At 46.3% G+C, this 26,232-nt stretch overlaps 2 protein-coding genes across 6 annotated transcripts; one reads left to right on the plus strand and one right to left on the minus strand.

The window, feature by feature from the left end:
- Nucleotides 1-2,958: 2,958 nt before the first annotated feature.
- On the minus strand, nucleotides 2,959-12,309 carry wipf2b (WAS/WASL interacting protein family, member 2b). Of its 4 annotated transcripts, XM_030736461.1 has the most exons (9): nucleotides 12,169-12,309; nucleotides 11,374-11,471; nucleotides 10,503-10,800; nucleotides 5,113-5,238; nucleotides 4,258-4,914; nucleotides 3,937-4,155; nucleotides 3,619-3,720; nucleotides 3,366-3,448; nucleotides 2,959-3,003 (listed from the first exon to the last, which is right to left on the minus strand). In XM_030736461.1, exons 2-8 carry the CDS (start codon nucleotides 11,437-11,439, stop codon nucleotides 3,408-3,410), a joined length of 1,509 nt encoding a protein of 502 aa, XP_030592321.1. In that variant the 5' UTR covers nucleotides 11,440-11,471; nucleotides 12,169-12,309; the 3' UTR covers nucleotides 2,959-3,003; nucleotides 3,366-3,407. The 4 variants fall into 4 exon arrangements, with proteins under 4 accessions (XP_030592321.1, XP_030592323.1, XP_030592322.1 ...); XM_030736463.1 differs by lacking the exon at nucleotides 2,959-3,003 and having other exon boundaries at nucleotides 3,290-3,448; nucleotides 10,668-10,800; XM_030736462.1 differs by lacking the exon at nucleotides 2,959-3,003 and having other exon boundaries at nucleotides 3,290-3,448; nucleotides 4,078-4,155.
- Nucleotides 12,310-20,180: 7,871 nt separating this feature from the next.
- Nucleotides 20,181-24,099, plus strand: LOC115785117 (uncharacterized). Of its 2 annotated transcripts, XM_030736590.1 has the most exons (9): nucleotides 20,181-20,230; nucleotides 20,441-20,534; nucleotides 21,318-21,441; nucleotides 21,765-21,922; nucleotides 22,096-22,238; nucleotides 22,318-22,495; nucleotides 22,630-22,769; nucleotides 22,857-23,019; nucleotides 23,935-24,099. In XM_030736590.1, the coding sequence occupies exons 1-9, from the start codon at nucleotides 20,214-20,216 to the stop codon at nucleotides 23,998-24,000; spliced, it is 1,083 nt and encodes a 360-aa protein (XP_030592450.1). In that variant the 5' UTR covers nucleotides 20,181-20,213; the 3' UTR covers nucleotides 24,001-24,099. The 2 variants fall into 2 exon arrangements, with proteins under 2 accessions (XP_030592450.1, XP_030592451.1); XM_030736591.1 differs by lacking the exons at nucleotides 21,318-21,441; nucleotides 21,765-21,922.
- Nucleotides 24,100-26,232: the final 2,133 nt, after the last annotated feature.

Below are 26,232 nucleotides of genomic sequence, written 5' to 3' on the forward strand. Positions count from 1 at the left end.
GACGGGAGGAAAGCAGCCAGAGCGAAAGGGACGGTGAGACCTGCTGTGATGGTTTGGAGACGGTGGCTCTGACACAGAGACAGTGAGCAGGAGTGGAAATGAGTCAGAGGGACGGCCCAGAGTCAGAGAGGCTGAGAGGGTTTGGACACGTCCAGAGGATGGAGGGTGGAGATACTGGAGCTGCAGGCAGGAGGAGAGGAACACCTCAGAGGAGGTTCATGGATGCAGTGAAGGAGGACGTGCAGAGGGTTGGAGTGACTGAGGAGATGCTGGGATGGGGGGGGCACCCCCTGCAGGGAGCAGCTGGAAGACTTTTTTTTTTATAACTTTTCCTGTAAATCCACTGATCAGAGCTTATTACTGTACATTTGACTTTGTTCTGTAAAGCATTGTTTGATCTATGATTTACATTAGATGTGTGTATATTGTAATGCAGTGATAGTCATGGTTTCCTGAAACATGACACAGAGTCACTGAGGAGTTTATTGAGCAGAGGAACATGCTGTTAAACTGAGACTGAGACAGACTGAGTCTCAGAGAAGCTGCAGGACAGGCCAACTATCATCACTGTGGTTAGCATCACTACGGCTGTCCTGCAGCACACAGGTCACCTTATTACAGCTAACGAGCGTTTAGTAGCTTTTTACAGAGTCCAACAGTTTATAAGGCAAAACAGACGAGGCATGGGGGGGGGGGGGGGTTTCTGCTGCAGTTAAAGATGCATCAACAAAGACAGATTTATCCTGCCTGCACAGTGGAGGCACTGACGGGACGTGAACAGGGTAAAACACGGAAGTTGAACAAAGCTCGGAGATTTATCTGTGTTTGCACCTTTGACACACGGGAACACAATCATCAGTGAACAACAGGAAGAATCCCGTCACATCCAGCTCACTCACAAACACGGCACACATGCAGAGAGGGCGAGCAGCGGCGCCCCGCCAGCCTTTATCTCAAACTACAAACAGGTCACATGACTGAGCGGCAGGAAGTCTGACCACACGAGTCTGACACGATGGGAAAAAAGCTTCACGAGGGGGAAAAATTCAAATGTTAGACAAGAAAAAGTCTTCATGATGTCACATGATGGAAATAAATCATCATTTGATAAACAGAGACGAAAAAAAACCGTCACCAGAGCAAAGCTGCAGTTATTAAACACGAGAACATGTTAGAAACACAAACGGTACAAAATAAAGTGCTGCTGATGATGAAGAAGATCATCAGGGACTCCAAAAATTCATTTAACAAAGATTTTCAGCGTCTGCACAAAAACAGGAAACAGCCGAGATTTTAACGTTCTCACTTTTCATTTGAAGAATTTTCCATAAATCAAAGTTTCCACAAATTAAATCCAAATATTTTCAGAACTTTTTAAACGTTTATTCTGAAAATCTCGACTTTTAAAATAAACTTTTTTCATTTTTACTGAAACTTTTTTCTAACAATTTCTGATGTAAAATCATCCTGAATGATTATTTTATAATCAGTTTTTAATTAAGGTTTTCAGCCGCAACTTCCTGATTTTAATCTGAAAGAAAGATAATGAACTTCCTGAAATCAGGACGAGATGCCGGCTCCACGCCCACCCGCTCTGCATCATGGGTAATTATTTAACACTGCATGTTCAAGAGAAAAAAATGAAATGATGCCATCATGCAACGCACACATACACACGCACATACACACACACACACACACACACACACACACACACACACACACAGATTAGATAAAGACGACATGCACCAAGTTCAGTTTGCAGTTAGAGAGGAAGGAAGAAAGGAAGGAAAAAAGGAAGGAAGGAAGTCCTTGCTGCAGGTGGGAGACTTCCAGTCTAGCTGTGATGGTTTGCCCCATCACCCCCCTCACAGTCCACCAATATGGTATGATCCGCTGATGACCTGCAGCAGGAGAAGTCAGCTGACCCCAGGGGAGTTCATCAGGTTTAGTTCGGTCAAACTTGGCACTTAAAGACCACAGACTGGCTCCAGTCCCGGACAGAGGTCAATGACATCACCCGACAGGTGATGATGATGAAGCAGGTGAGTAATTAGAACGTCTTCATCCTTCATCGTCACAACAGTCCAACTTCACAGGAAGTGATTTCAGGTCCAGCTTCCTAAAGGAAACGTCACTGCGTTTCAGTCTTATTCAGGCTGCTGAGCATTAAAGGAGCAGTTCAACATTTCAGTGAATCTGACTTCATCTTTTTACTCTTCGTCTCATCAAGGATTAGAACAGCTAATGATTAATCTTCTGTTAATCAATTCCTCATAAAAAGTTTCCCCAAAAATGCTGACCTACTCTGGAAGTGAATGTTCATAATCCAGCCTGAGCCTCACCACACACCTCCTCAGGTACTGAGGGGTCACATGTCCGTGCAGAAGTCTGCAGAAACACAAAGTGCCGGTGCAAAAATAAAAATCGATCAGAGTTAACAGTGCAGAGAGGAGGAGGAGGAGGCTCAGCGCCTCCTGCTTCACGTTTCTCTCTGAAGACTGGCCCTTTAAATCTGGTCCTTCAGAGGGTCTTCCTGCCGGGCTCTCCGATTGGTCAGTCTGTCCCTCTGTCAAACTTCTCTCAGCCAATCAGCTGTGAGCGTAGATGAGGCAGCGATGGAGAAGGCGAGGATGACGAAGCCGGACACTCGAACAGGATGGTGGATGTGTGTGTGTTAGTGTTATTTTAGAGTGTGCGTTTTCTGTGTGTGTGTGTGTTTTGAGTGTGTTCTGTGTGTGTGTGTTTTGAGTGTGTTCTGTGTGTGTGTGTGTGTGTTTTGAGTGTGTTCTGTGTGTGTGTGTGTGTTTTGAGTGTGTTCTGTGTGTGTGTGTGTATGTGAGTGTGTGTGTGTTCTCTCTGTGTGGGTTAGTGTTATTATATAGAGTGTGTGTTCTCTGTGTGTGTGTGTGTTAGTGTTATTTTAGAGTGCGTTTTCTGTGTGTGTGTGTGTTTTGAGTGTGTTCTGTGTGTGTGTGTTTTGAGTGTGTTCTGTGTGTGTGTGTGTATGTGAGTGTGTGTGTGTTCTCTGTGTGTGGGTTAGTGTTATTTTAGAGTGTGCGTTTTGTGTGTGTGTGTGAGTGTGCGTGTTCTCTGTCTGTGTGTGTGTTCTGTGTGTGTGTGCGTGCGTGTTTTGAGTGTGCTTGTTCTGTGTGTGTGTTCTGTGTGTGTGTTTTGTGTGTGTGTGTTTTGTGTGTTCTCTGTGTGTGTGTGAATGAGTGTTATGTTAGAGTATGCGTTTTGTGTGTGTGTTCTGTGTGTGTGTTTTGTGTGTGTGCGTTTTGTGTGTTCTCTGTGTGTGAGTGTGTGTGTTCTGTGTGTGTGTGAATGAGTGTTATGTTAGAGTATGCGTTTTGTGTGTGTGTTCTGTGTGTGTGTCGGTTCCAGCTCTGTGGGGTGTTCCTGGTTCACCTCCCGACTGGAGGAAGGGGCGGAGCTCCTCTCATCACTGAAACAAACAAACAAACTAAAATAAAATAATGGATAAAATAAAAATGTTAGAAGTGAAGACGTTCTGCGGGGAACCTCGCGTCCATCAGAAAGGACGGAGGTTCTCCGGTTCTTTCAGTGTCATCCTAACTGACTCCGTGATCCTGGTTCACGGAGTCGTACTCGTACCTCGGTTGGCCTTGCTCGGGTAGATCTTGGTGAAGTGTCTGTACTCGTCCGGGGGAGGGAAGTCGTCCAGAGGATGAAACGAATACTTGGACTCAAAATCATCTGCAGGAGGAGAGAGAGAGTCAGCCGCTCTGTGCTGCAGGTGCTCCGCTCACACCTCACTGATTACAAACAGACTTTTAATTTTATAATTCATGAAAATCTCACAGGAAGAGAGGAGGAAGAGGAGGAGCAGAATGATGAAGATGAAACAGTAACAGCAGCAGGAGAAGCACCGCCTGCTTCACCTGCTGCTGTCTGACGGAGACTCAGACTCACCCACAAACGAGCGAGGGATGGAGGAGGAGGAGTGTCCGTTGCGGAGAGGGGGGGGAGGCGGGGGAGGAGCGGCCGGGGTGCGGGAGGGCGGGGGAGGAGGTTTGCCTCGGGTGGGGGGATCAGAAGAAAGGGAGGGGCTACCATGTGTCCTGTAAGGCGGGGGAGGCGGCGCTTCTCTGCCGCCCGCCCTTAACGACGTCTGGACAGGAACGGGAGGAGCTGAGGAGACATGGATACAGGTGATCAGTACAGGTGAAATGAAAACCTGGAGCCTTATTTACTGTGCAACTTGATGACATCACCTGCGTGCTGAACGCTCACCTGCTCCTCGACCCGGCGGCTCTCTAACAGGGGGCGGTGGCCTGCTGGTGCCTTGTTGGGAGGGGGTAGGTGATGCTGGAGGAGGTGGAGGGGCAGGGCCTCGGGAAGGGGTGTGGCCTCCTGGTGAGGGGGCGGGCCTCTTATTGCTGAGTGAGTTGTGGCGCTGCGGCAGCTCGGGCGCCTCTCCGCCGCCACCTGTTGGGCCGTTACTAATACGATATGGTGGAGGGGGCGGAGCCAGAGAAGTGGAGGAGGTGACAGGGTTTCCTCCTGAGGTGGGAGGGCGCCTGCTGTTGCCAGGAGATGGTGGAGGTTTGGAGGGTAGCGGAGGGGTGTTGTTAGGGGTTGGGGGGAGGGGCTTCTCTCTGTTGTAAGAGGAGATGGGGGGGGAGGGGGCGTTACCTCGGCGACACAGAGGAGGAGGTGGAGGAGGGGCAGAAGAAGAGTGCTTCATGCCGGTGGAGGGGGAAGAGGCTGCGGAGGAGGGGGAGGAGGGGGAGGGAGAAGACAACAGGTTGGGGAGTGAAGGACGTGGCGTGCGAGACGTCTCCATGGGTGACGACGCCTTAGGGGAGGGGCTCTCTGCATCATCGTGGCGTTGGCTGGGAGGGCGGGGCGCAGCGGCCCGAGTGGAGGGAGAGCGACCAGCGGCGCCATCTACGATAAATAACATCACAGTGTTTACAAACATCTAAGCAACGAAATACCCGTTTACACTTTTAAAAATAAACAAAAACAATTTAAAATAAATTTCAGACATTTTAAACAGCTGAGGAAAAAAAAATCTGAAAATAAATAAAACCAATTTGAAAATATGAAAAAAATAAAATTGTTATAGGTAGAAAATAACCTCACCTCCGACTGGTCTCAGTTTGGGAACTCCGCCGATGAACAGGCCTCCGATTGGTGGAGCAGAACCAGATGGACTTCCAGCTCCACTCCCATTGGCTCCTGCAGTTGCTGCTCCGCCTCCTTTCGGCTCTGAAAACCACAACCATTGGGCAGGTGAGTGAGGGCTCTGCCTCCTGAGTGTGTGACATCACTGCTCTACACCGACACCACAGCTAAGACACTACGGTGACATCACTGACATCACAGGATGAATTAGTGTGTAAGGTGGGATGCAGGTGAGGCCAGGTGACCACGACAGGTGAGATGAGGTGAGATGAAGTGAGATTTTAAGTTCAAGTGTTTACGCTCCCACGCAGCTCCGATGACATCATCGCCAGCATAACAAACAGTCGAAAACACACTGATTATAACTTATGACATCACAGGTGACATCATCAGGGCTGCATCAGTCAGGAATTCAAACCGGAGACATTTTATCTGTCAGGTAGGGCAGGAGAGGAAGAAGATGAGGAGCCAGAGTCACATGACTTCATGATGACTGAAAACGTCCCATAATCAGGGCTGTCTGATTCGCTACAGGAAGTAGTTGTGAAACACCCACAGTCAGGCAGAATTATTTTCCATCTGGCCCCGCCCACCTGTGAGATAAAACATCTGTTATATTTCACCTTTACCTGAAGGATCATTCTGCTCCCAGAGTTAGCACCGCCCCGCTTCCCTCCTCTCACAGCCAGTGAGTTAACGAGCTGACTTCAGTGATGTCAGAGCGATTATTCATTAACCTCGTTGACCCGCGACACCTGCAGTTCCTCTGCCGTCCAGCAGAGGCGCTACAGTGCGTCCATCCCCAGAGACTCCCGGGTTTACAGCTGAAATAAACTCTGTGCTACTTCACTGGTGTTAACTGCAAAGCTTATCTTCAGACACGGAAACAAAAACCCGCTGCCTTCAAGGCGAGGGAACAGGAAGTGGAAATGCTAACCCATGTGACGGTGCAGCCGGCCTGAGCACAAACTCACAGATCAAGGAAGCAGAACGACCCGTCAGCAGTGAAAGCAGCAGAGCTGTGCAGCCCTCAGCAGGCTTCATGCCATACAGTCAGATCAAAGATGTCTGCCGCCCACTGCAGGTAAGCAGGAAGTGCCTGAAAGCTGCGCATCAGCAGGTGTGTTTGCATACGAGCTAACAGGCTAACAGATCCTGCCGCACCCACCTGCACTTCAACCGGAAACATCCGCCTGCTGCAAACACCACCGTGCTCCATCCACTGATTGACACGTGACAGGGTGGTAAAAACGTTAGAGGGTTACCTAGGCAACGGCAACTTGGACGGGCCATTAGTGACGCGCTGTCAACTAAAACGTGATGAGCGAATGGACGCCCCACCACAGCTTTTATTTTCATTCCAGTAACTCAAATGTTTCCCACATTTAGAGAAACCTGACCCCCCCCTCCATCATTTATTCATTTTTATTCAGTTTGAGTTTTATTTAAATTTCAGAGTAAAAGACCAAAAAGTTACAAGTTCAGTGTGCGCTGACGTTTGTTCAGCTCATGAATAACCGTGTTAAATAATCCGCATGAAGGTTTCTGAATGACCAACACCAGCAAGCCAGCCTGGAAGGAAATGACAGGAAGGACTGAGGCCTTCAAAATAAGAGCAGAGGGACTGTACATGGGTAAACTGTTGCCTGAGAGGGATGACTGCCAGAACTGAATCACCAAATATAGTGTGGGGGTGTTCATGTACCCTGGGGGGATCACCGAGGGAGGCGCTGAGTTACACCTGGCTGTAAATATTTGGTGTCAGTCGCACTTTTAATAATCTCTGTTTTCTCTCCTGTTCTGCAAACCAACAGATCAATAAAGTGTGGAGGCGTGTTCCCCAAAGGAACGCACAGCCGTGCTTTCACACGACGGGGGGGTTTGAGATGAAACTGTGAGCAGTGTGGACGGCAGACATTTAAACAGCAGGAACACAGACAGCAGCAGAAGCAGAAAGCATCATCGGTTCACGAGCAGCTGTGCAGGAAGCTGCAGCATCTGTTTGAACAGCCGCTCCGTCACCTGCCCCCGAGCCCACACGCCGCCGCCGCTGTGCGACTTTGACCTGAAGTTAGTCTGAACTCAGCGGAGAAAGGAAGAGAAGTTAAAGCAGAAACATGAAGGAGGCTCAGAGCCGACACAAACAGAACGGGCGGATCGGATGAGGAGGAACAGGAAAAGGGAGAACAGGAACAAACAGGAAGTCCTGACGGGACATCATGTGTGTGGATGTAAAAGCTGAGCCTCAGTGTGATGACGGATGACGGGCGGAGGCTGCCACATGACACGTTCAACAATGACCGTCACTCACTGCTCCATTTAAACAGGAACTCTTTCAGGGTTTATACAGGAATCCTAGAGTTAAATTACTACCTTTTACTACCTTTTTTTACTACCTCTAAAATATTTTTACTACCAGGACGAAATCGAGCAGCAGCCTTTTTTGGGGCAGCGGTGGATTCACAGCACTAAGCCATGTAAGATGATCGCCCATCTCTCACCAAAGACAAAACTTTATCCCACTTACTTGAAGGTGTAACTCTGACCTTGTCTTGACTAAGACCTCATACACATTAATATTCCAAACACATTTCGAAAAGTGGCGCAGTGGGTAGGCACCTGTCTTGCAGCCGGTGGGTTGCCGGTTTGAGTCCCTGTGCTGCGTTGTGTCCTTGGGCAAGACACTTAAACCACATTGCTTAACAGCAGTGCCGGTCTCTGGCAGCATGACCGCAGATGCTCGTCTCTGGATCATTTCGCACAACGACAATGAGTTGAATCTATCTAAATTTGTTTTTTTAAGAATATAAACAAAATGCAATGAAATTCAAGTTTCACAAGCCGATTATTTATTTTCCAATAGAATATTGGAATACTGGTTTGCTGCTGAGATGTGACAGTGATACTTGTGCTCGTAGCTGACCTTGAGGTTGCAGTCGCAGCACTTTGTGTAGCACCAAAAGACAAAATACGGATCTGCTCAATACGCGCACGAATCCACTGCTGGTGAACGGTGGATGCTCGGTGTGATTTGATCGGCATCACACCGTTTCAGGTCAAATTTATATTTTTTCTGCACACCTTCCAAAACGCCTCTTGATCATTCCCCACGACCGGCTTAACCTCTGGGGTCCGGGGTATATTTGGCCATTTTTGACTATTTTTGTTTTTAGCTTCATAGTTGACCTTAGAAACTGTTTACCTTGCCTTCTTTACCTTACCTTCTTTCATTTTGACATACTGTATTAAGACATTGGACTTACAATCACATAAAAACATAAAATCAGAGTAGAAAAAAAGTTTTTTTACTGTAAAAATCAGAAACATGCTCAATTATTTTTACAATTAAAATGCAAATATAAGTTGTAAATTTGCAAAACTTGTGTAAAAATATAGTAAATAAAGTTAAATACAACTATTCACATTAAAATGCAGGAAAGGCCTCAGGTGTTTTTGTGAACAACTATTTGCAGAGCAATCAGGACTCACATTAAGATGCTACACAAATTATTTTTGCCACCTCAAAAAACATTTTCTGTCCTCCACAAGACTGAGGGGCCCATCACAGGCAAAACTTGCCAGTAATGTCTCTTTTACCAATTTTTCACCTGCTCCGCAGCAGCCAAATGCACCCAAATGCATCGTGTTACCACATAATTTTCTGATTGGTTGATTTTTCCACCAATAGGAAAGGGGTTGTCGGGAATTTTTTTTGTTTTGTTTTTATTAGCAAGCACTTCCTGTTAGCGAAACTCACATTTTCGCCGTTTATTTCTGCACAAAACGCGCATCGTAGGTGAGGACGATATACAGAAAAAAGCATGGCGTAAATTATTGGGCATAACTCTGGTTTTATTTGGCCTATCAACGTAATTTAAAAACTGGTACATAGTTTGAAGGTTCATGGCAGCAGCGTCCCGATGCTACGTCATCTAAAATCGGCGATGTCATTTTGACACGCCAGCACGTCCGTGCACTCCGGAGGGTTGAGCCAGTCATCGAGCCAAAGTTGTGAAAACTACATTTTCCCATGACGAGGCGCAAAATGACTCCGCGCATGCGCACAGCAGATCGGACAGTGGAACCGCTCGTCTATCAACGTCAGCTCAGGTTCTGCTGAGTAGTTATATTTCTATACAGATCTTATAGTTAAACGAACTTAAAACAAAAAGTCTGCATCAATGGAAAAGTCAAAATATATTGAAGGGGTGATGAAAAATTTACTACCAAGGCAAATTTTGTTTACTACCTTTTACTACCATTTACTAGCCTTAATTTGACCTCATTTAATTTACTACCTTTTACTACCTTTTACTACCCCGCGGAAACCCTGTCTTTGCTTTGATATTTTCCTCTGAAAATCGTTAACAGCACTAGAAACTCTAAAAGTCTGAGTTTCTACACAGTTCCTCTCTAAAGGTAACTGAAGCAGGTAAATCGCTGTCCCCTCAGACTAACACTTGTTTTTCTTTCCTGATCTGATTCACTGCTTCCACAGCAAAAACCCTGGAGTGCATCAGAAGTTAGTGTGGATGACGCAGACAGGGTAGCTATTCTAACGGTCCATAAACCGCGTCTTCATTGATACGGTGCCAAACTCGTCATTAAGGGCACAGAGGAGGTCATCGAATGCCGAGTTAAAGCCACAAACTGACCGAAGCTGGACGTGTCCTCACAGAGGAGTCGGCTCTGCTGTGACTTTGCTGTTTTAACCCTCCTGCTCCTCTTCAGCGATGAGCTGATACTGAGATCAGACTGTGTGCTGATGGAGCTCAGCTTTGTTTCTTTAATGTTGGAAAATCAAAGTGTGACAAACAGAGCCCAGAATAGAAACCCTGGTTTTACTGTGGACTCGTGTCAAAACATCAAAGTCACGCAGCAGAATGTGTGCATGTAAATGTTTACTTATGTCAGCTGTTCAAGAGAAGGTGGAACATGAGCTTGTGACAGGGACCACATTACTCTGCTGGGGGGGCCACATTTGGACCACGAGCCACCATTTGTCCCCCATAGCTTTAGATATTAATCAGGTATGATCATCTGCACAGGTCTGAGTGTGTGCTCCCTCTCACGCCGGGTTCAGACTGCTGGTCACATGGTGCATAAGCAATCAGCTGATGAATCTGAGGTTCACACCAACAGGACCCAATCGTGGGGTGAAACCAGCAGCTGATCTGCTGATGCTCAGTTTCAGCCCCGCTGCTCTGTGGCTGTCAGGTCAGCTGACCTCAGAGGGTGTGACCCCGTTTACCCCCCTCCCTCTGTGGGCAGGAAACATGGCGGCTGTTTAACGCTGAGCTCAGCCTCCTGCACGCAGGCTCTAGTACCAGAGAAGATGGTGTTCTTACTCTCCAGCGACAGAGTGGGGCTCTTATCTCCGACCGTCGTCTTCTGCTCCTCAGACGGCACCCCCTGCTGTTTAGGCAGGCTCTGCTGCTGGTGTAGGTATTGGTATAAGCGAATGTATGGGTGCTCTGTGGGGGGTGTTTGGCTCTTTGGTGTTTGAGTCTTACTGTCGAGCAGCGGGGCGCTGCGGTCGTTTACCACCGCCACCTTCCTCAGCTTGGTGCCTTTACAGATGTCCGACAGCAGAGCGCCGCGACCTTTGGCCTCCTCCTTGTTCAGCTTCGGGGGGTTGGTGTTGGCCTGGGGGGTGGGGGTGGAGGTGAAATAATGAGATTAACTTACATCCAAAGTGTTCTCAGAGCTCAAACTGCTGCAGTAACACACCTCTGCACAGGGACAACCTGCAGTGTTTGAACCACAGAGGCAGACAGGTGGAGGTGGAGGGAGGAATGAACGGGTCAGGGGTCCTCCACCTCCACCACCTCTGTGCCTTTAAAACCTCAAATGAAAAATAAGCCCAAACAATGTTGAGATGATCAGTTATGTCCCGAGTGTTATAACTCCCAGCTGTGAGACCCCCCCCATTCAAAGGTGGAGCTCCATCAGAGCTGAACTAATACTGTCCAGTCTGAAAGCTGCAAATTTAACATTTACATTTTTAATGAACACTGTAATTAACAGATATTTTATTTTGTCATTAAAATAATTAAAGGAAGGAGCAGGAAGCTCTCAGCCCGGAGAGACTGAAACTGTTGTTTTGTGTCTCTCTGTGCTTGTTTTTGTGTTTCTAATGAGACATGTGAGTCCTTTAAAAACACAAACACAGGACCCTCATACATCCATCCATGAGACTGTGAGGGAGAGGAGCCTCACCTGGCTGAAGGTGGGGGGAGGAGGGGGTCCCCCAGGTGGAGGAGGAGGTGGGGGAGGGATGGGCATCCTGCAGATGATAGAACACACACCTGATCACCCTGAAACACAAACACACAAACCAACCATTATTTTCATCACTCAATAATCGTTTCATTGTTTCCCTGATCGATTGATTTGGTCATCAATATGAAACACGACGTTTCACAGATCTGAGACCAGCTTCTGAGGGCCACAGTGTCACAGTGTGAAGTGCTGCTCCTATGATGGAGGCTTGAGCCCTGTGATGGCAGGGGGGTGGTGCAGTCTGGATGCACCTGCTGACTCTGTAAACCTGTCCAGTCTGTAAGACCTGAAAGCAGGAGCAGCTCCACAGCTGGACCGCATCAGAATGTCCGGATAACCCTACTGCATACAGCCCGGTCCGCAGAGATCCCGGCGGCCCGGTTCGGCCCCGCTGTCACAGGTCATCAGAGCGGGCCTGACTCGGAGCCTCAGCTCGGCTCTCCGGCCATTTGTTGGGGGTAACGGGGGTTAGGGCCGTTTCTCGGCACGTAGCTCCGCGCTTACCTTGGCCTGGCTCTCCGCAGGACGCGGAGCCTCCTCACCGCGCTCTCCTCCAGCTGTCTGCAGCTGTGACCAACATCTGTCTGCAGTCGGACCTCAAACCCCCCGCTCGGTTGCCGATTAGAATGCGGAGCTAGCGCCATCGCTAGCTCGGGCTGCTAGCTCAGTGTTAGGGTTAGCTGTAGCATTAGCTATGTGCACACACGGACAGGTGAGATGAATAAATTGTACCTGTGAGCGTCACCGCCGCCCGGTGGTCTGGCTCATTCTGCTCTCTGGCTGCGGGCTGCTTTCTCACTCCCCGGGGCTCCGCTGCGAGGACCGTTAGCTCCGCTGTTAGCCGATAGCCTTCGCGCTGCACACACTTCTTTATTTTTCCTCCACGAAGCACGTGACCTGTTGCTGCACTTGCGCATGCTCACTGCACAAAATAACAAGCACTCTTAATACAAAAACAGAATTAATGAAGTAATAATAATTAAGTAATGAAGTAGTAATCTGTAAATATGTAGATTATATATAATCTAATCTGTAGATTATTATTGTTAAGCACAGCATTAGCACTACCAGCACTAATGTTGTTGCTGAAACACAGTCTTTCACACAAACGCAAGTTTGAGAATATAAAATAGGTATGTTACAAAAAATTTCATTCTTTCCAGTTACATCTGAAACCTGTGCAGATAGAAAGAATGGAAAAAATTACATTTTGATATCATAATCACACTAATGGCACAAATAATAATGAAGTTAACCACTCAGTTAGCATGTACTGTTTTACCATATAATCAATGGAAAACTGTGATCTTAAAGTGCATTACACGCAGAAAAGTTTTTTTCTCTGACTTTATATCAATATTTGAATGAAATTTTCAGGAAAGAGAGGCAGAAGTATGGCCAACAGAAATGTAAGAGCTGAGAAAACAGCTTCATAACAAACAGAATTTTGTTTAAACTAACTTTTTCCCCTTTGTTCATGACTCCAAGATTTCTCACAGTGTTACTGGAGGCCAAAGTAATGCCATCCAGAGTAAGTATCTGGTTAGACACCATGTTTCTAAGATTTTTGGGGCCGAGTACAAGAACTTCAGTTTGATCTGAATTTAGAAGCAGGAAATTAGAGGTCATCCAGGCCTTAATGTCTTTAAGACATTCCTGCAGTTTAACTCATTGGTGTGCGTCATCTGGCTTCATTGATAAATAAAGCTGAGTATCATCTGCATAACAATGAAAATTGATGCAATGCTTTCTAATAATACTGCCTAAGGGAAGCATGTATAATGTAAATAGAATTGGTCCTAGACCCTGCTTCACCTCACCTATTTCTACCTAGGCGTTGTAGTTTTGGAGCTGGAGCAGTTCTAGTGTGATCCAGATGGGAAAAAAGTGCTGAAATGTGCCTTTATTGAAGTTTCACAAATCACACACTTGGTTTTAAATACTCTACTATTAGTTGAGAATAATATAATCCAGGTTTGAAATGTGTAGGTATTGTAGTTTTGGAGCTGGGGCAGTTCTAATGTGATCCAGATGCAAAAAAGGTGCTGAAATCGCCTTTTGTTGAAGTTTCACAAATCAGATAAAGGTTTCACAAATCACACACTTGGTTTTAAATACTCTGCTATTAGTGCATCTGCAATAATCTAATCCAGGTTTGAAGTGTGTAGGTGTTGTATATTTTTAACTAGAGCAGATTAAAGATGCTGAAGGTAGCGAAAAATTAAGTGGAATGGCCCTTTAGCCATTTCCCGAATCAGAAGCTGCAATCAGAAACCAACTTCAGCTTCGTTTCTTACTAGACTTGGTAAATCAGGTGGTTTACAGGAATCCAAAACTCCTTTATGATGGTCCAAAGTCTTTAAATTTTTGCCACTGACTGGTAAACAAATCTGATACCATGCAAAGTTTAGATATGAAAGCTTCTTTTAAAATGTTTCAGTTTCAATATTACGGATAACTTCACATTTCATATCTGCCAACAATGTGCCAGGTGTTAAACCAGTCTGCCCTCACCAGGTAAGCAGATCTCATTTCTACCTGAAGAACAGAACAAATTGCAAATCAGCATCAGCTCATGGTAAAACTATGGGGTAGGTAGCCATAACAATATAATGGCAATATGGTGAGTGTGAGTTTGGACTGTTATTTTTTATTTATGCAGAGTGCTCGTGTTCAGGTTCAGTCCCAGACAGATAACTTAAATTACTGTTATCTGTGACAGCACTTTATGATGGGCAGCTTCAGGTTCAATCACTGTCCAGCATAAACAGAATGCTTTCTCTTTCACTTGTACAGTAGGTGTTGTATGTAACACCTGATTCTGAAGCAGCCAATAGAAAAAGAGAAAGAGGTGTGTTTTATTTCCACCTTCATTCAGGTAACTACTGTAAACCCTCAGATGAGACTTTAGACACAGCAAACTTCAACTGAAGGTCCAATGTGAGTATGATGATCATTTATTATTTAATTTCATTATTATTATTATTTATTATTATTTTATCATTATTATCACTCACATATTCTAACAAGTTTGTTTTTTATTAAAATAAAGTATGTGTTTATACAAAGGCATTTAAACTCATGAGATGTTTTATCTTTAAATGTGAAATTTTCATCGTTGTGTATTTTTCCTCCCATGTCCCTCTGTCTGTCGCAGAGCTGCTGACCTCACTGTGATCCCATCATGGGCGTTGCCGACGTGCTCTTTGATAAAATCGAGTTCTGGGTGAAGCTCCAGAAACGATCTGCAGAGAAGCTGAACTCACTGGCTGCTGAGCTGGAGAAACACAAGAAGAATGTGAACATCAGTCAGGTTGTTCACGTTCTTCTTGTGAACGTGAACAACCTGACTGTTGTTCACGTTCTTCTTGTGAACAACAGTCAGGTTGTTGGGAGCTCAGTGTCTGTAGGTGGGGCAGATGCCCTCACAGCAGCAGGCATCATATCAGTCTTTACAGGTGGACTCGCAATACCTATACTGGCTATAGGAGGAGCAGTGGCATCTGTACTTAGTTTAGCTAACAATGTGGGTTCAGAGGTCGTTATTGCCGTCATCTCAAATCAAACCATGAAAGAAGCAGAAGAGATCGCAGAGGAGATTCAGAAGGTTGAAAACAGAATCGAGGAACTCATGAAGGCACTGAAAGAAGAAGGACAGAGGAGAGAACAGCAGGCTCGTTCCTGTGCAGATGTTTCTGAAGATGATTATGTTATGGAGCGAATCCTGAGAGCGATGGCCAAGAGAGAGGGACTGCATTTACATGACAGCATCAGCTTGTGCAACATGACCCCTGCTTTGTCCAAAAACAGGATTTCTGGCATAGACACCAGTTTCTCTCTTCTGCTGAGGTCCACAGTGGGACTTTCCAGATTTGCAGTTAAAATGGCAACTTCTGTGGGACCAAAAGCAGCTGCAAAAGCAGTTGGACGTGTAAGTATCACAGATGTAGTGCACTCCCAAAGATATCAAACTGTACTATTAGTACAAATCTAATGAGAGCCCACTCTGGATAGGTAGGGAAAGGGATCAAATTGACATGGTGTCGGAAACAAGAGTTCAACAGGTATGAAATCCCCGCCCACTGACCAATCAGTTCACCAGAACACTCGGACCTCTGTGGGAGGGGCACCAGGTGATGAACACCAGGAAGAGTCGTAGACTCATAGATGCAACGTTATTCCTTGATTTGATCTTTTTCTGTTGGCAGCAAACAATTTTACTACAGTTTTATTGTTCCATAAACATTAAAATATGATCAAGATCCCTACACTGTACCTGCTGACCTCAGATCTGTGCCCAGACTGAGCCTGTGTTTGTCTGCAGCTGAGAGGATGAAAACTAACCCGTGGAAGCACAGACACACACCAAGAACACCTGTTCATACCTGTTCAGTCAGTCACATTGATCTCACGCTGACCTCCTTCATCATGCTGTGGCACAGGAAGCTTCACTGTGCTTAAAGTCTCAGAGTCAGCTTAGAAATAAGCAGCAGCACGACTCAGACACAGAATGTGTACAATAGTGTTGCATTTTGCTGTTATATTTTTATGTTCTTTATAGATTTTTATTTGATAACATCTCTGGAGTAGGTGGCACTCATAGGGATCATTTCCTATGGAAGAAAAATCATGACCCTTGAAATGCTCCTTTTCAATAGGTTGCACACTGCCAGCTCCGCCCCTTTCATGAGAATATGTGGGGGAAACCTTGGGTTACCTCAGAGCTTATAATCAGCTTCAGGCACTCGGCGGGTGTGTCGCCGAGTGGAGAGAAACGGGTAGAGATGTGAACAGGTTGGTGGGGTACCGGGGCTTCCTCCTCACAGTCACCCAAATTTCTAAAAACACGTGAATAATGTGCATATAATTTAAAGGTGATTCAGCAGTGTGCTTTGGATAAAGCACATGAACATTACACTGAAATATGTTGTTATCTAGAGATTTATAATCAGTCCAGCTACAAAAATTCAGCTACACAAAAGCACTTGAGGATAAGGTTCAAGTGGTTCAAGAGAACAGAAGCAGTGGAGAGTCAGGCGAGTTTTCCAAGGTGACTTTGGGTGAAGGATTGCCAGCTATAGGTTGCAGGGAAGTCCTTCATAGGGTAGGAAGACAATGAGGGATTTGTTCAGGTTGCAGGTGACCAGAATCCAGCCAAGGTGCACACCAGGAAGAACTAGGAACAGGGGTATAAGAACAGGATCAGATAACTAGGAAACACTCATGAAACAAGTCAGAAATTTGAGAGTCTTATTACACCAAAAGATTGACAACAATCTGAAGAAGAGCAGAAGCTTCGGCTGGCTTCAACTGAAGTTTCAGCTGGCCTTTTATCCCACAGAAGTGAGATGTAAATGGAAAGCAGGTGTGCAGAAAGACGAGGACGGGTGTAAACCCAGGGCTCTACCCATCCTCCACCTGAGAGACAGAGAGCAGGAGCTAAAGAGAAAGAAAAACAGGGCCTGCTGGGACCATGACAGAGATGTTATTAATGATGTATGTTTTTGATGACCAGATCGCGGGAGGAGCAGTTGGACTTGTAATCTCAGTTCCTGAGCTGATTATCGATTCTATAAAGCTGGCAAAGTCTGAGACAGAAAGCAGTAAGTGCCTGAGAGAGAACGCTCGAACCATACAGACTTCCTCTGAGGAGATGGACAGAGGACTTGAGGAAATTTGGTGAGGATCAAAATAAAGTGTAATTCTAGAAATAAAATGATTCAGCTGAGTTCTGATGGGAGGTTTTGTGCCTTTATTTTGAGACAAAGTAGATTTAGCAGAACACCTAATCTGAAGATGCAAATTTCATGCCTAAAATTTTTATTTTACCTTTCAGGAAAGTGTTTAGGGTGTTAGCCAAAGTTGAAGACTGCATAAAAAACAGCCAGAGGAGCAGAGTTGACAGGAAAACATTAATAGACTTTGTGATCAAACGATGTGAAGATGAAGCCGTCCTGCAGTGGCTGAGAGAAAACTCACAGTCTGAGGCCTTCTTCAAACTCTTGGATATGTTTTATTTCCTGAAAGAAAAGATTTGGGAGGAAGAAAAGAAGAACCACTGCAACACTGTTGACATCACCTTTGTAGCACATGGAGCGATTGACGGCTCCACGATCCCAGCCAACTGCCTGCTGCCACTGCCCACCCTCAGTGATGTGCTCCTGTATTCTCCCTGGAACTGTTATCTTAGTGCACATGCAGCGTATGGTATCGCTACAGGATGCATGGAGACTCAGCACAGAGCTTTTTACTGTAGAAAAGAAAAAGGCTGCAAAATTCCTGATGCAATGCATCGACCCACCAAACTTCCAAATGAGTGGAATTCCATGAAGAAGGCTGGGCAGTGAAAGATTCCCAGCATCATGCTGAGTCCTCTACAACCACCCAAAGATGGTGCATGGAAAAGAATTGAGATTCTAGAGAATGAGCACGGTAAACCTGGAAGAAACCACATCGTCATCCCGTTCATCCTCCCAGGAAAGAGCAAAGACAGAGTCCCCTTCTTTGTTGTAACCTCGGCTCTGTCTGTGGTGCTCTTTTTCTCCAGGTTTGAAGCCACCCTCCATCTCACTGCCTGTCTCGGCAAATGTAATGAAAAAATGAAACTTGATGAAGATGCCCTGAAGGAGCAGTATGCCTGCACCATCGACAACACTTCAATGACATCTTCCAGGGACATGTTGAAACCAAAGAACCAAAGAGTGCACAGCTCTTTTAAAGCTGTGTTTGATTAGACTTCCTGCATTTGTTAGAGCTGCACACAACAAGAAGTTATCATTTCACAAGGTTCTTAAAACCATGTTTCCTGTTATCTGCTCACAGAATTGTTGTAAATCGTGGGTTTCTGTAGATCTTCTGACAGAAATTTGTGCAGTGTAGATTTTCCAGGTGTTCAGGAGGAAAACATGAATCTGAACAACTTTCCATTCTCCCTGTTGTGTCCGGCTTCCTCCCACAGTCTAAAGACTTTGATCCTGAATCAGCTGTAGGTGTGAATGTTACAGGGGTGCTTCTTTCAGCTGGGATAGGCTCCGCCCTCGTGCAACCCTGAATTGAATCCATATCTAAGAAAAATGAAAGAAAAAACATTTTAAAATCATTTTCTATCATCATCCGAACTCTGCTGCAGACGATGAGACAGGAAACAGGGAGCAGGAGATTGTTTTCCCTCTGCAGCAGAAGCATGTGATGCTTTCATCATCATGCTCCTTCTAAAGTACCTGTGGAAACAGAGCAAGGAATTCTGTCTGTTCATTGGCCCGTTGGTACCGCTGTTGGTTTGCTCTCATTTTGATTCTTCTTCATGCTCATGATTTTCTTTTGTATAACCTTTATTTGGTGTAATAAAAGTATCGATCACACAGCTGTGTTTTCTCTTTCAATCCTCACATTTGGCTCGAGTGGTTTTTCCAATGAGAAAACGTCCTCCATGAATTACGGAGTTGTTATGGATGGGGAACATCATTTGGGGGTTTAGGCATTCATTGCTCTTCAAATGTGGGTTTCATCTCACATGAGGGTAAATCCTTGAATGACTGGCTGATCAGTGGAGTGACAGTGATGACGGGAAAACTCCAGATCCAGAGAAGTCGGATCTCTGAGTGAATGTAAATTCAAACTGAATGCAGTGATCTGCAAACCATGAACCCAGATCTGATTCACAATAACACAGAAAAGTCAAATATTTAAACTGAGGAAAAGCTCCATTTTAATAAAAGTCTGAGCTCATGTTGAGTTTGATGGCATCATCACGTCTCTACAGCTGTCACAGGTCTGTGTTTCCAGCTGTGCAGCATCCCCTCTCCTTTAACATCAGTCTGTAAACATCTGGACCTGAGGAGAGCAGCTGCTGGACTTTGGGAATGTTGTGCCGTTCTGTCTGATAGAGGATTCCAGCTGCTCAGCAGTCCTGGGGCTGCTTAGTCCTGTTTTGGGGTTCCTGATGCTCCAGATGTTCTCAGCTGGTCAAAGGTCAGGACTGCAGGCCAGTTCAGCACCTGGACTCTTCTCCGATGAAGCCGTGCTGCTGGAATAGCTGCAGGATGCAGTTCAGCATCGTCCTGCTGAAATATGAAGGCCTTCCTGAAGGAGAGTCTCTGGATGGGAGCACATGCTGCTCTGAAACCTTTCAGCTCTGATGGAGCAACTCCAGATGTGCCAGCTGCCAGTTCCTCTGATACACCCCCCATACCATCAGAGATGCAAGCTTTGGACTGAGCTGAGAACAGCTGGATGCTCCCCCTGCTCTTTAGCTATAAAATAAAAAATTTACACTAAGCACATTTTTTTTAAAAAGCTCAAAAACATTATTTTATTCATAAACTAAAACCTTTATTTCATTTTATTGATTATTTCAGTTAAAACCCCTGAATCACCAAAAGCCTCTTCTTCTTTTAAAAATTATGACATGATGATAATAATCAAAAATATTTTCGCTATGATTAGTTTCATTAATAAGGTAACATGTCACTTCTTAAATAATGAACCTACATATTTTTAAATAAATTTTCCCCTACTAATAATTTACAGACAGAGTTGTTTGGACTCCTGTTTTATTTTGATTATTTCGGTTACAAATAAGTCAAAAAATGTCTTGATGAAATTAAAAATGAAATTAAAGTTTTTTTTAAAGTTAAACGTTTTTAATGTATTTGTGTTTTCAGTGTTTACCGCTGGGTGTCGCTATGTCCTCACACAATGACAATGATTGGCTTAAAAGCCTATAACGTCACTGTTAGAGAGCCAATCAGCTGCCGGGTAGATATTTGAAAGCAGAGATGGCGGAGGTTCGAGCGTAAGTGTGAAAATTTCACCTTTTTCTGATGAATTTTATCAATAAATGTTTGTTCCCAACACCGGAAAAGTCCTCACACGCGGGCCGTACGTCACGCTGCGGTTTGCGGAAGTGAAACATCTAAACCAGGAGAATGAACGGCTGTTAGCAGCTGAAGCTAACTGTATCCGAGGCGCATGTAAGTGACGTTTGTTTGTGTGTTTGTTGCAGCGCGCTGCAGCGCTGTGATCCCGTCCTGCTGGACCCGCACGGAGACCCGGAGCCGGACGGCGACGAGGCGGCCCGGATGGTGCTGTTCCTCACGGTCAGTGACAGAAAATAGTCCGCCTCAGTCCGCACAACAGCTCAGAGTGCTCCACGTAACCCCTGACCCCGACCCTGACCCCAGGGGCACAGTCAAACAGACAGAAAATAACATATTTTTAAATAAAATACATTTATTTAAAAGTTTGAGTAGACTCACATTTGATCCAGTAAAACAAAAGCTTTGCACATGGCATGTTTTCCCCGTGTGTGTGTGTGTGTGTGTGTGTGTGTGTGTGTGTGTGTGTGTGTGTGTGTGTGTGTGTGTGTGTGTGTGTGTGTGTGTTCCTCTTGGGTGAGGTGTTCCGGGCGTGACCCACCGGGAGGAGGCCCCGTGGTAGACCCAGGACATGCTGGAGGGATTATGTATCTCGGCTGGCCTGGGAACGCCTTGGGGTCCCTCCGGATGAGCTGGAGGAGGTGGCTGGGGAGAGGGAGGTCTGGGCTTCTTTGCTTAGGCTCCTGCCCCCGTGACCTGGCCCCGGATAAGTGGGAGAGAGTGGATGGGTGGTGTGTGTGTGTGTGTGTGTGTGTGTGTGTGTGTGTCCCGCAGTCCAAAGACATGCAGTTAGTAGGGTTAGGTTACTTGGTGACTCTAAACTGCCTGCAAGTGTGAGTCTGTCTCTCTGTGTTAGCCCTGTGACAGCCCTGGCCACCTGTCCAGGTGTACCCTGCCTGACGAGCAGCCTGACGAGCAGCAGAGAATGGACGGATTAACTCCTTTAGTTCTGTGCTGAAGCTTGAAAGCAGCTGATGGATTAAAACCATCCTCTTGTTTGTTCAGGAAAGCCGCCGCATGCAGAAGGTTTTGTGGCGTCAGCTGTTTGTACTGGACTCCATGATGTCACTACTGGAAGGTCTGGAGTCTGCCCAGCAACTGATGATCCAGCCCTGCCCCCTACAGCCAGGTACACCCTCACACTGAGGTGTTGTCTCACCTGTAAAGTTTTCACCTGCCTCTCCATCCACACTTCAGGTTTTTCCTGCACAGAAAATTTTTTGGCCTCCAAAGAAGTTTTAGGAGATTCACCTGCACTCTAAGATTTAATTAATTCATTAATTAATAATTTAAATCAATTAAACTTTTAAATCCATCTTTAAAAGTCTGACTTGGGGCTCCATCAGGAGATATGAGTCTTTAAAATCAGCTCATCTTTGCTAACACTAAACTGGACTGATGACACGCTGCACGTATCCTTACAGTGTGTGTGTGTGTGTGTGTGTGTGTCAGAGGGCGGGGCTCGGGGCAGGTGGAAGGCTCTGAAGGCGGGGAGCAGGTCAGGGGTGGAGGAGACAGAGGTGCTGCTCAGGTCTTTGCAGGACAGAGTCCAACAGATCCACAACAGACGGCACACACTCACACAGCTGGTTCAACAGCTGCACACCAAGGTGATGGACACACACACACACAGAGTGATGCTGTGTCATCTTGACCACGCCCACCACCTCTGAATCCCTCTGTAAACATAAAGTCTGAACTCTGAAAGTTGAGGTGTCATGTGAGGAAACCTTTCTTCTCCTTCTCTCCTTGTCTCCTTTCCTCATCCCCTCATCTCCTGCAGAAGCAGCAGCGTGAACAGCTGGAAGAGTCTCTGCTGAAGGCCCAGAATGCACTGCAGTCATGTGACCATCAGCTGGCCAAGCTGAGGGCGGAGTCAGAGGTGGCACTGGGGCGCCTGATCAGCTGGCAGCGACTCAGAGACGAGTGAGTGCCACAGAGTCACATGACCCCTCTGTCAGATGTTCTGATTGGTCACTAACTCAACCTCCTGTTCACCTGTCAGGCTGCAGGCACAAGTCTCTGCCACACAGGATGTCATGCAGGTCACCCTGATTACCTTCAGCCAATCAGAACTATGTGTGGAGCTCAGGCCACACCCCTCCTCTAACCTGTCATCCGGTGAGCTGGAGCCGCTGAGGCTGTCAGTCACCTGGAGCCACGATGACCGCTTCAGACTGCAGGTAAGGACACAGGTGTGTGTGTGATGTCAGGCTGCAGGCTGCAGGCTGAGTCAGATGACTGAAGAGTCTCAGTGCTGAGGAACCGTGTGAGGAGCACGATGAAGAGCTGAAGGTGATTGACATGTCTGCTGCAGGTGAGTGAGGGGATGGCCGGCCTCGTGGAGGACAGTCTGACGGGCCGGCGGGCAGAGCTGAGCGCCGCCCTGCTGGAGGTGATGCAGGGTTACGTGGGCCAGGCGGAGCTGCTGTCTGAGATCCAGAGCCTGAGGTCCAGGTGAGGTCTGCTGTCCAGTCAGTGATCTAAACATCTGCAGACGTCGTTCACACGGCGCGACGCTTAAATCGCCGTTTGTGTTTCCAGCTTTGCCATCGACTGGCGTCCCGCTCAGCGCCTGCTCATCTACCTGAAGACGGCGTCGCTGGTGTGTCATCTGGAGGTGGAGGAGGGTTACCCGAGCGGGGGGCGGGCTCGGCTGCTGTCTGTACGGAGGGACGGACAACATGTGGACACATCTGGGCTGAAGGTAACAGGAAGCTTTTTATTTTTGAGGTGAAGCGCTCGCACTCCACAGGTGTGTCAGGTGAGCGCTGTCCTGACTCTAAACAAACAGCACAGGTGTTTCTTTAAGAGGAGGGGGCAGATTGATGGGTGGAGGCTCGGGGCTGTGAGTGCACCCCCAACATAATAATGCGTGACAGTAAATGTTCTGCTGCTCCTGGTTCTGCTCACGAACCCGCCGCAGGTTCAGGTTGGAGTCGACAGGACTTCCATCAGCAGCTGCAGGAGACAGGAAGGACCAGCTGGTTAGCAGGGGCCGAACCTTCAAAATAAGAGCGTGGGGATTGTGTGCTAGAGCATCAGTCTTCAGTGATGGTGTTCTCTCAGTCCCCACGTATACCCGGGGGGGGTTGCACAGCATGGGGGGGAGTCGCAATGTGTCCCACATTTGATTGGCTCCAGCTCACAAATGTGAGACAAGAGGAGACGTTTCTGAAAGCGTTGTCCTGAAACCCAAAGACTGTTGATTGATTCGAGTCATTTTTAATCCATCCATCCATTCTCTCCCACTTATCCGGGGCCGGGTCGCGGGGGCAGGAGCCTAAGCAAAGAAGCCCAGGCTTCCCTCTCCCCAGCCACCTCCTCCAGCTCATCCGGAGGGACCCCAAGGTGTTCCCAGGCCAGCCCAGAGATATAATCCCTCCAGCGTGTCCTGGGTCTACCACGGGGCCTCCTCCCCTCATTTTTAATTGTTAGTTTATTATTGTTCACTTTATTCTCATTAAATAGTTACTGTATAGTCACATGATCAGCCTGTGATCAGCTCGTAGTACTTGGAGGTCTCAGACTTATAAAGTGTGTGTGTGTGTGTGTGTGTGTGTGTGTGTGTGTGTGTGTGTGTGTGTGTGTGTGTGTGTGTGTGTGTGTGTGTGTGTTTCAGCCTCCTAAAGCTGACCTGCGTCTGACCGAGTGGCTGGTTCTCCTCTGCAGCAGTCCTCTCCTCTGACAGACGTCCTCTCTCTCCGGCACGTTTGTGTTCTGTTCTGTTCGTTTCTCTGTTTGTTTGTGATCACATGAAAATAAACTGAGTGTGTGAAACATGAAATCTCTGATAAAGAAGTTCTGAATTGCTAAAAGCAGCAGTTTCTGAACCTTCACTTTCTGCAGCGTGCTGTGCGTTCAGTTCATATCAGGGTTATTATAGTTAATGAAAACTAACGAAATAACCAAAACTGAAAAACATTTTCATTACCTGCAATAAATAAAAACTATAATTAAAAGGAAAACGATAACTAACTAAAACTGAAATTATAGATAAACCAACCTTCGTTTTCATGTTTGTCATTTGATTTAAAATCCTTGTGGATTGATATGAAATCATTTTTCCGCTCTCAGAGTTTAAGCTGGGAGAGCCGTCGGGCAGCTGCAGAGCTGTGATTAACCTGCTTAGTCCTTGTGACAATAACAATCAGTAATAATAATCAAATCATCAATATAAGGACTCACTGTCAGCAAATTCCTGCTGAAACTGTCAGGATGGACGTGAAGGAATGAAGAAAGTGTAAAAACAGGGACAAATATGTTTGCAGCCAAAAAACTGAGCACAAAGAGCGAGGACCAAAAGAAGTCCCAGCAGGCACCACATATAAAACACCAGCACGACCACAAGGTAATAACACACACAATCCAGCTACACAAGCAGAAATGCAACATGAGGTCGGACACTTCGTAGGTTGTGTACAAAGACCCTGAAGGCTAATTAGAGCAGCTAACCAAGCTAGCTCCAAAACAGAAGCAGCTCCAACATCAGGATGCAGCTGGATTTGACCTTTGACTCTTCAAAAGAGTTTTTGTCAAACACCACATGTAGCTGTTGTTAATCTGCTGCACTGATGCTGAACTTTATTGTAGAGTTTATTGAGTTTTGGAGTTCATATTTTTCTGTTTCTCCCTGTTGATGTGCATGTGTGTCCTTAATATTACACATTATGCAGGTAGTGCTGCTGTCTCTGGAACTGTTGGTTGTTGAATATATTTCTTTAAACTGGATCTTTTGTCGAGTTTTTATAACAATAATCACTCTGAACTCAAACTAAACTATAATGTAAAACTATTATAACCCTGGTTCAGACTAATGAAACCTCCATAACTGCCCTCTGAAGTCCTGGATAACAAACATGTAACATTAAACAAAGGTCTGTTCATAAATACATCACTGCTTTATGCACTTCTTTAGTTGAGACTTTTATTTTGTAAAGCTGCCACCAGGAGTCGCTGTTTCCTTATGTGCTGTAGTCTACTGCCTCCCAGCATGCACTGCTGCACTCCTACTGTACACTGTGACATAATACACACACACACGTCCATGTGATTGGATAACCTGTCAGGAACACGTCACGCCGTCAGAAACCAGACCGAGAGGCTTCCTGAGGGGAAAGGTGGCACAGCCTGAAGGTTAGAGCAGGAAACACACTGTGGTCACGTGGCGCGTGTTTGCAGAACCTGCGGGGTTAAAACGGCAGTTTGGTGTAAATGTGTGGAAGCAGGAAATCATTAAAAATGACTGCAGTTCAAAATAAAGCATGAGAAGCGCTCTGAGGACGTTTGGGACTCAAACCTGATGTAGAACCAGAGGAACATCTGCAACTTTGGTCACAGCCACGAGTTAAAAATCAACGAGTGTGGGGAGAGGACACGGCACATCATAAACTGCAGCTTTCAGCTGGTTCATGAGTGAATCTGCAGAGACCCACGAGAGTGAACACCCACGTGTCTGCTGCTGGGTCATCACCGCCAAACTGAGACACTAAAACCTGAGCGGGGTTGGGTCTGAGGACTGCCCGCTTCCAAACATCACTGATCGTTAATCTCTCAGATAAACGGAGCGCTTTAAATAACAGCAGCTAATAATACCCGTGAAATAAACACGCGTGTGAGCGGGTTTGAAACAGGCGGAGGAGAAACTGCATCTGCGCTCCAGGCTGAATTTAGGAGTCAATAAAGGAATGAAAACTAAAAAAGATAAGAATATAAAAAGCATTTTTGACTGGAGGCTCGTGGAAAAACTGCCCCAGACAGAATCACAGGGTAAATATGCAGCTTTGAGGTTTGGGTGACGAACATGAGCACAGCCATAAACACAAACATGTGGGGGCAGTTTGGGGTGAGGTCTCCGGCTTATATAAGAAACCAGAGCTCTAACAGGGAGTGCTGTTTGAGTCCACCTGAAACTGGGACA

Source organism: Archocentrus centrarchus, chromosome 8 (assembly GCF_007364275.1).
Source record: "Archocentrus centrarchus isolate MPI-CPG fArcCen1 chromosome 8, fArcCen1, whole genome shotgun sequence".
Lineage (NCBI taxonomy): Eukaryota > Metazoa > Chordata > Actinopteri > Cichliformes > Cichlidae > Archocentrus > Archocentrus centrarchus.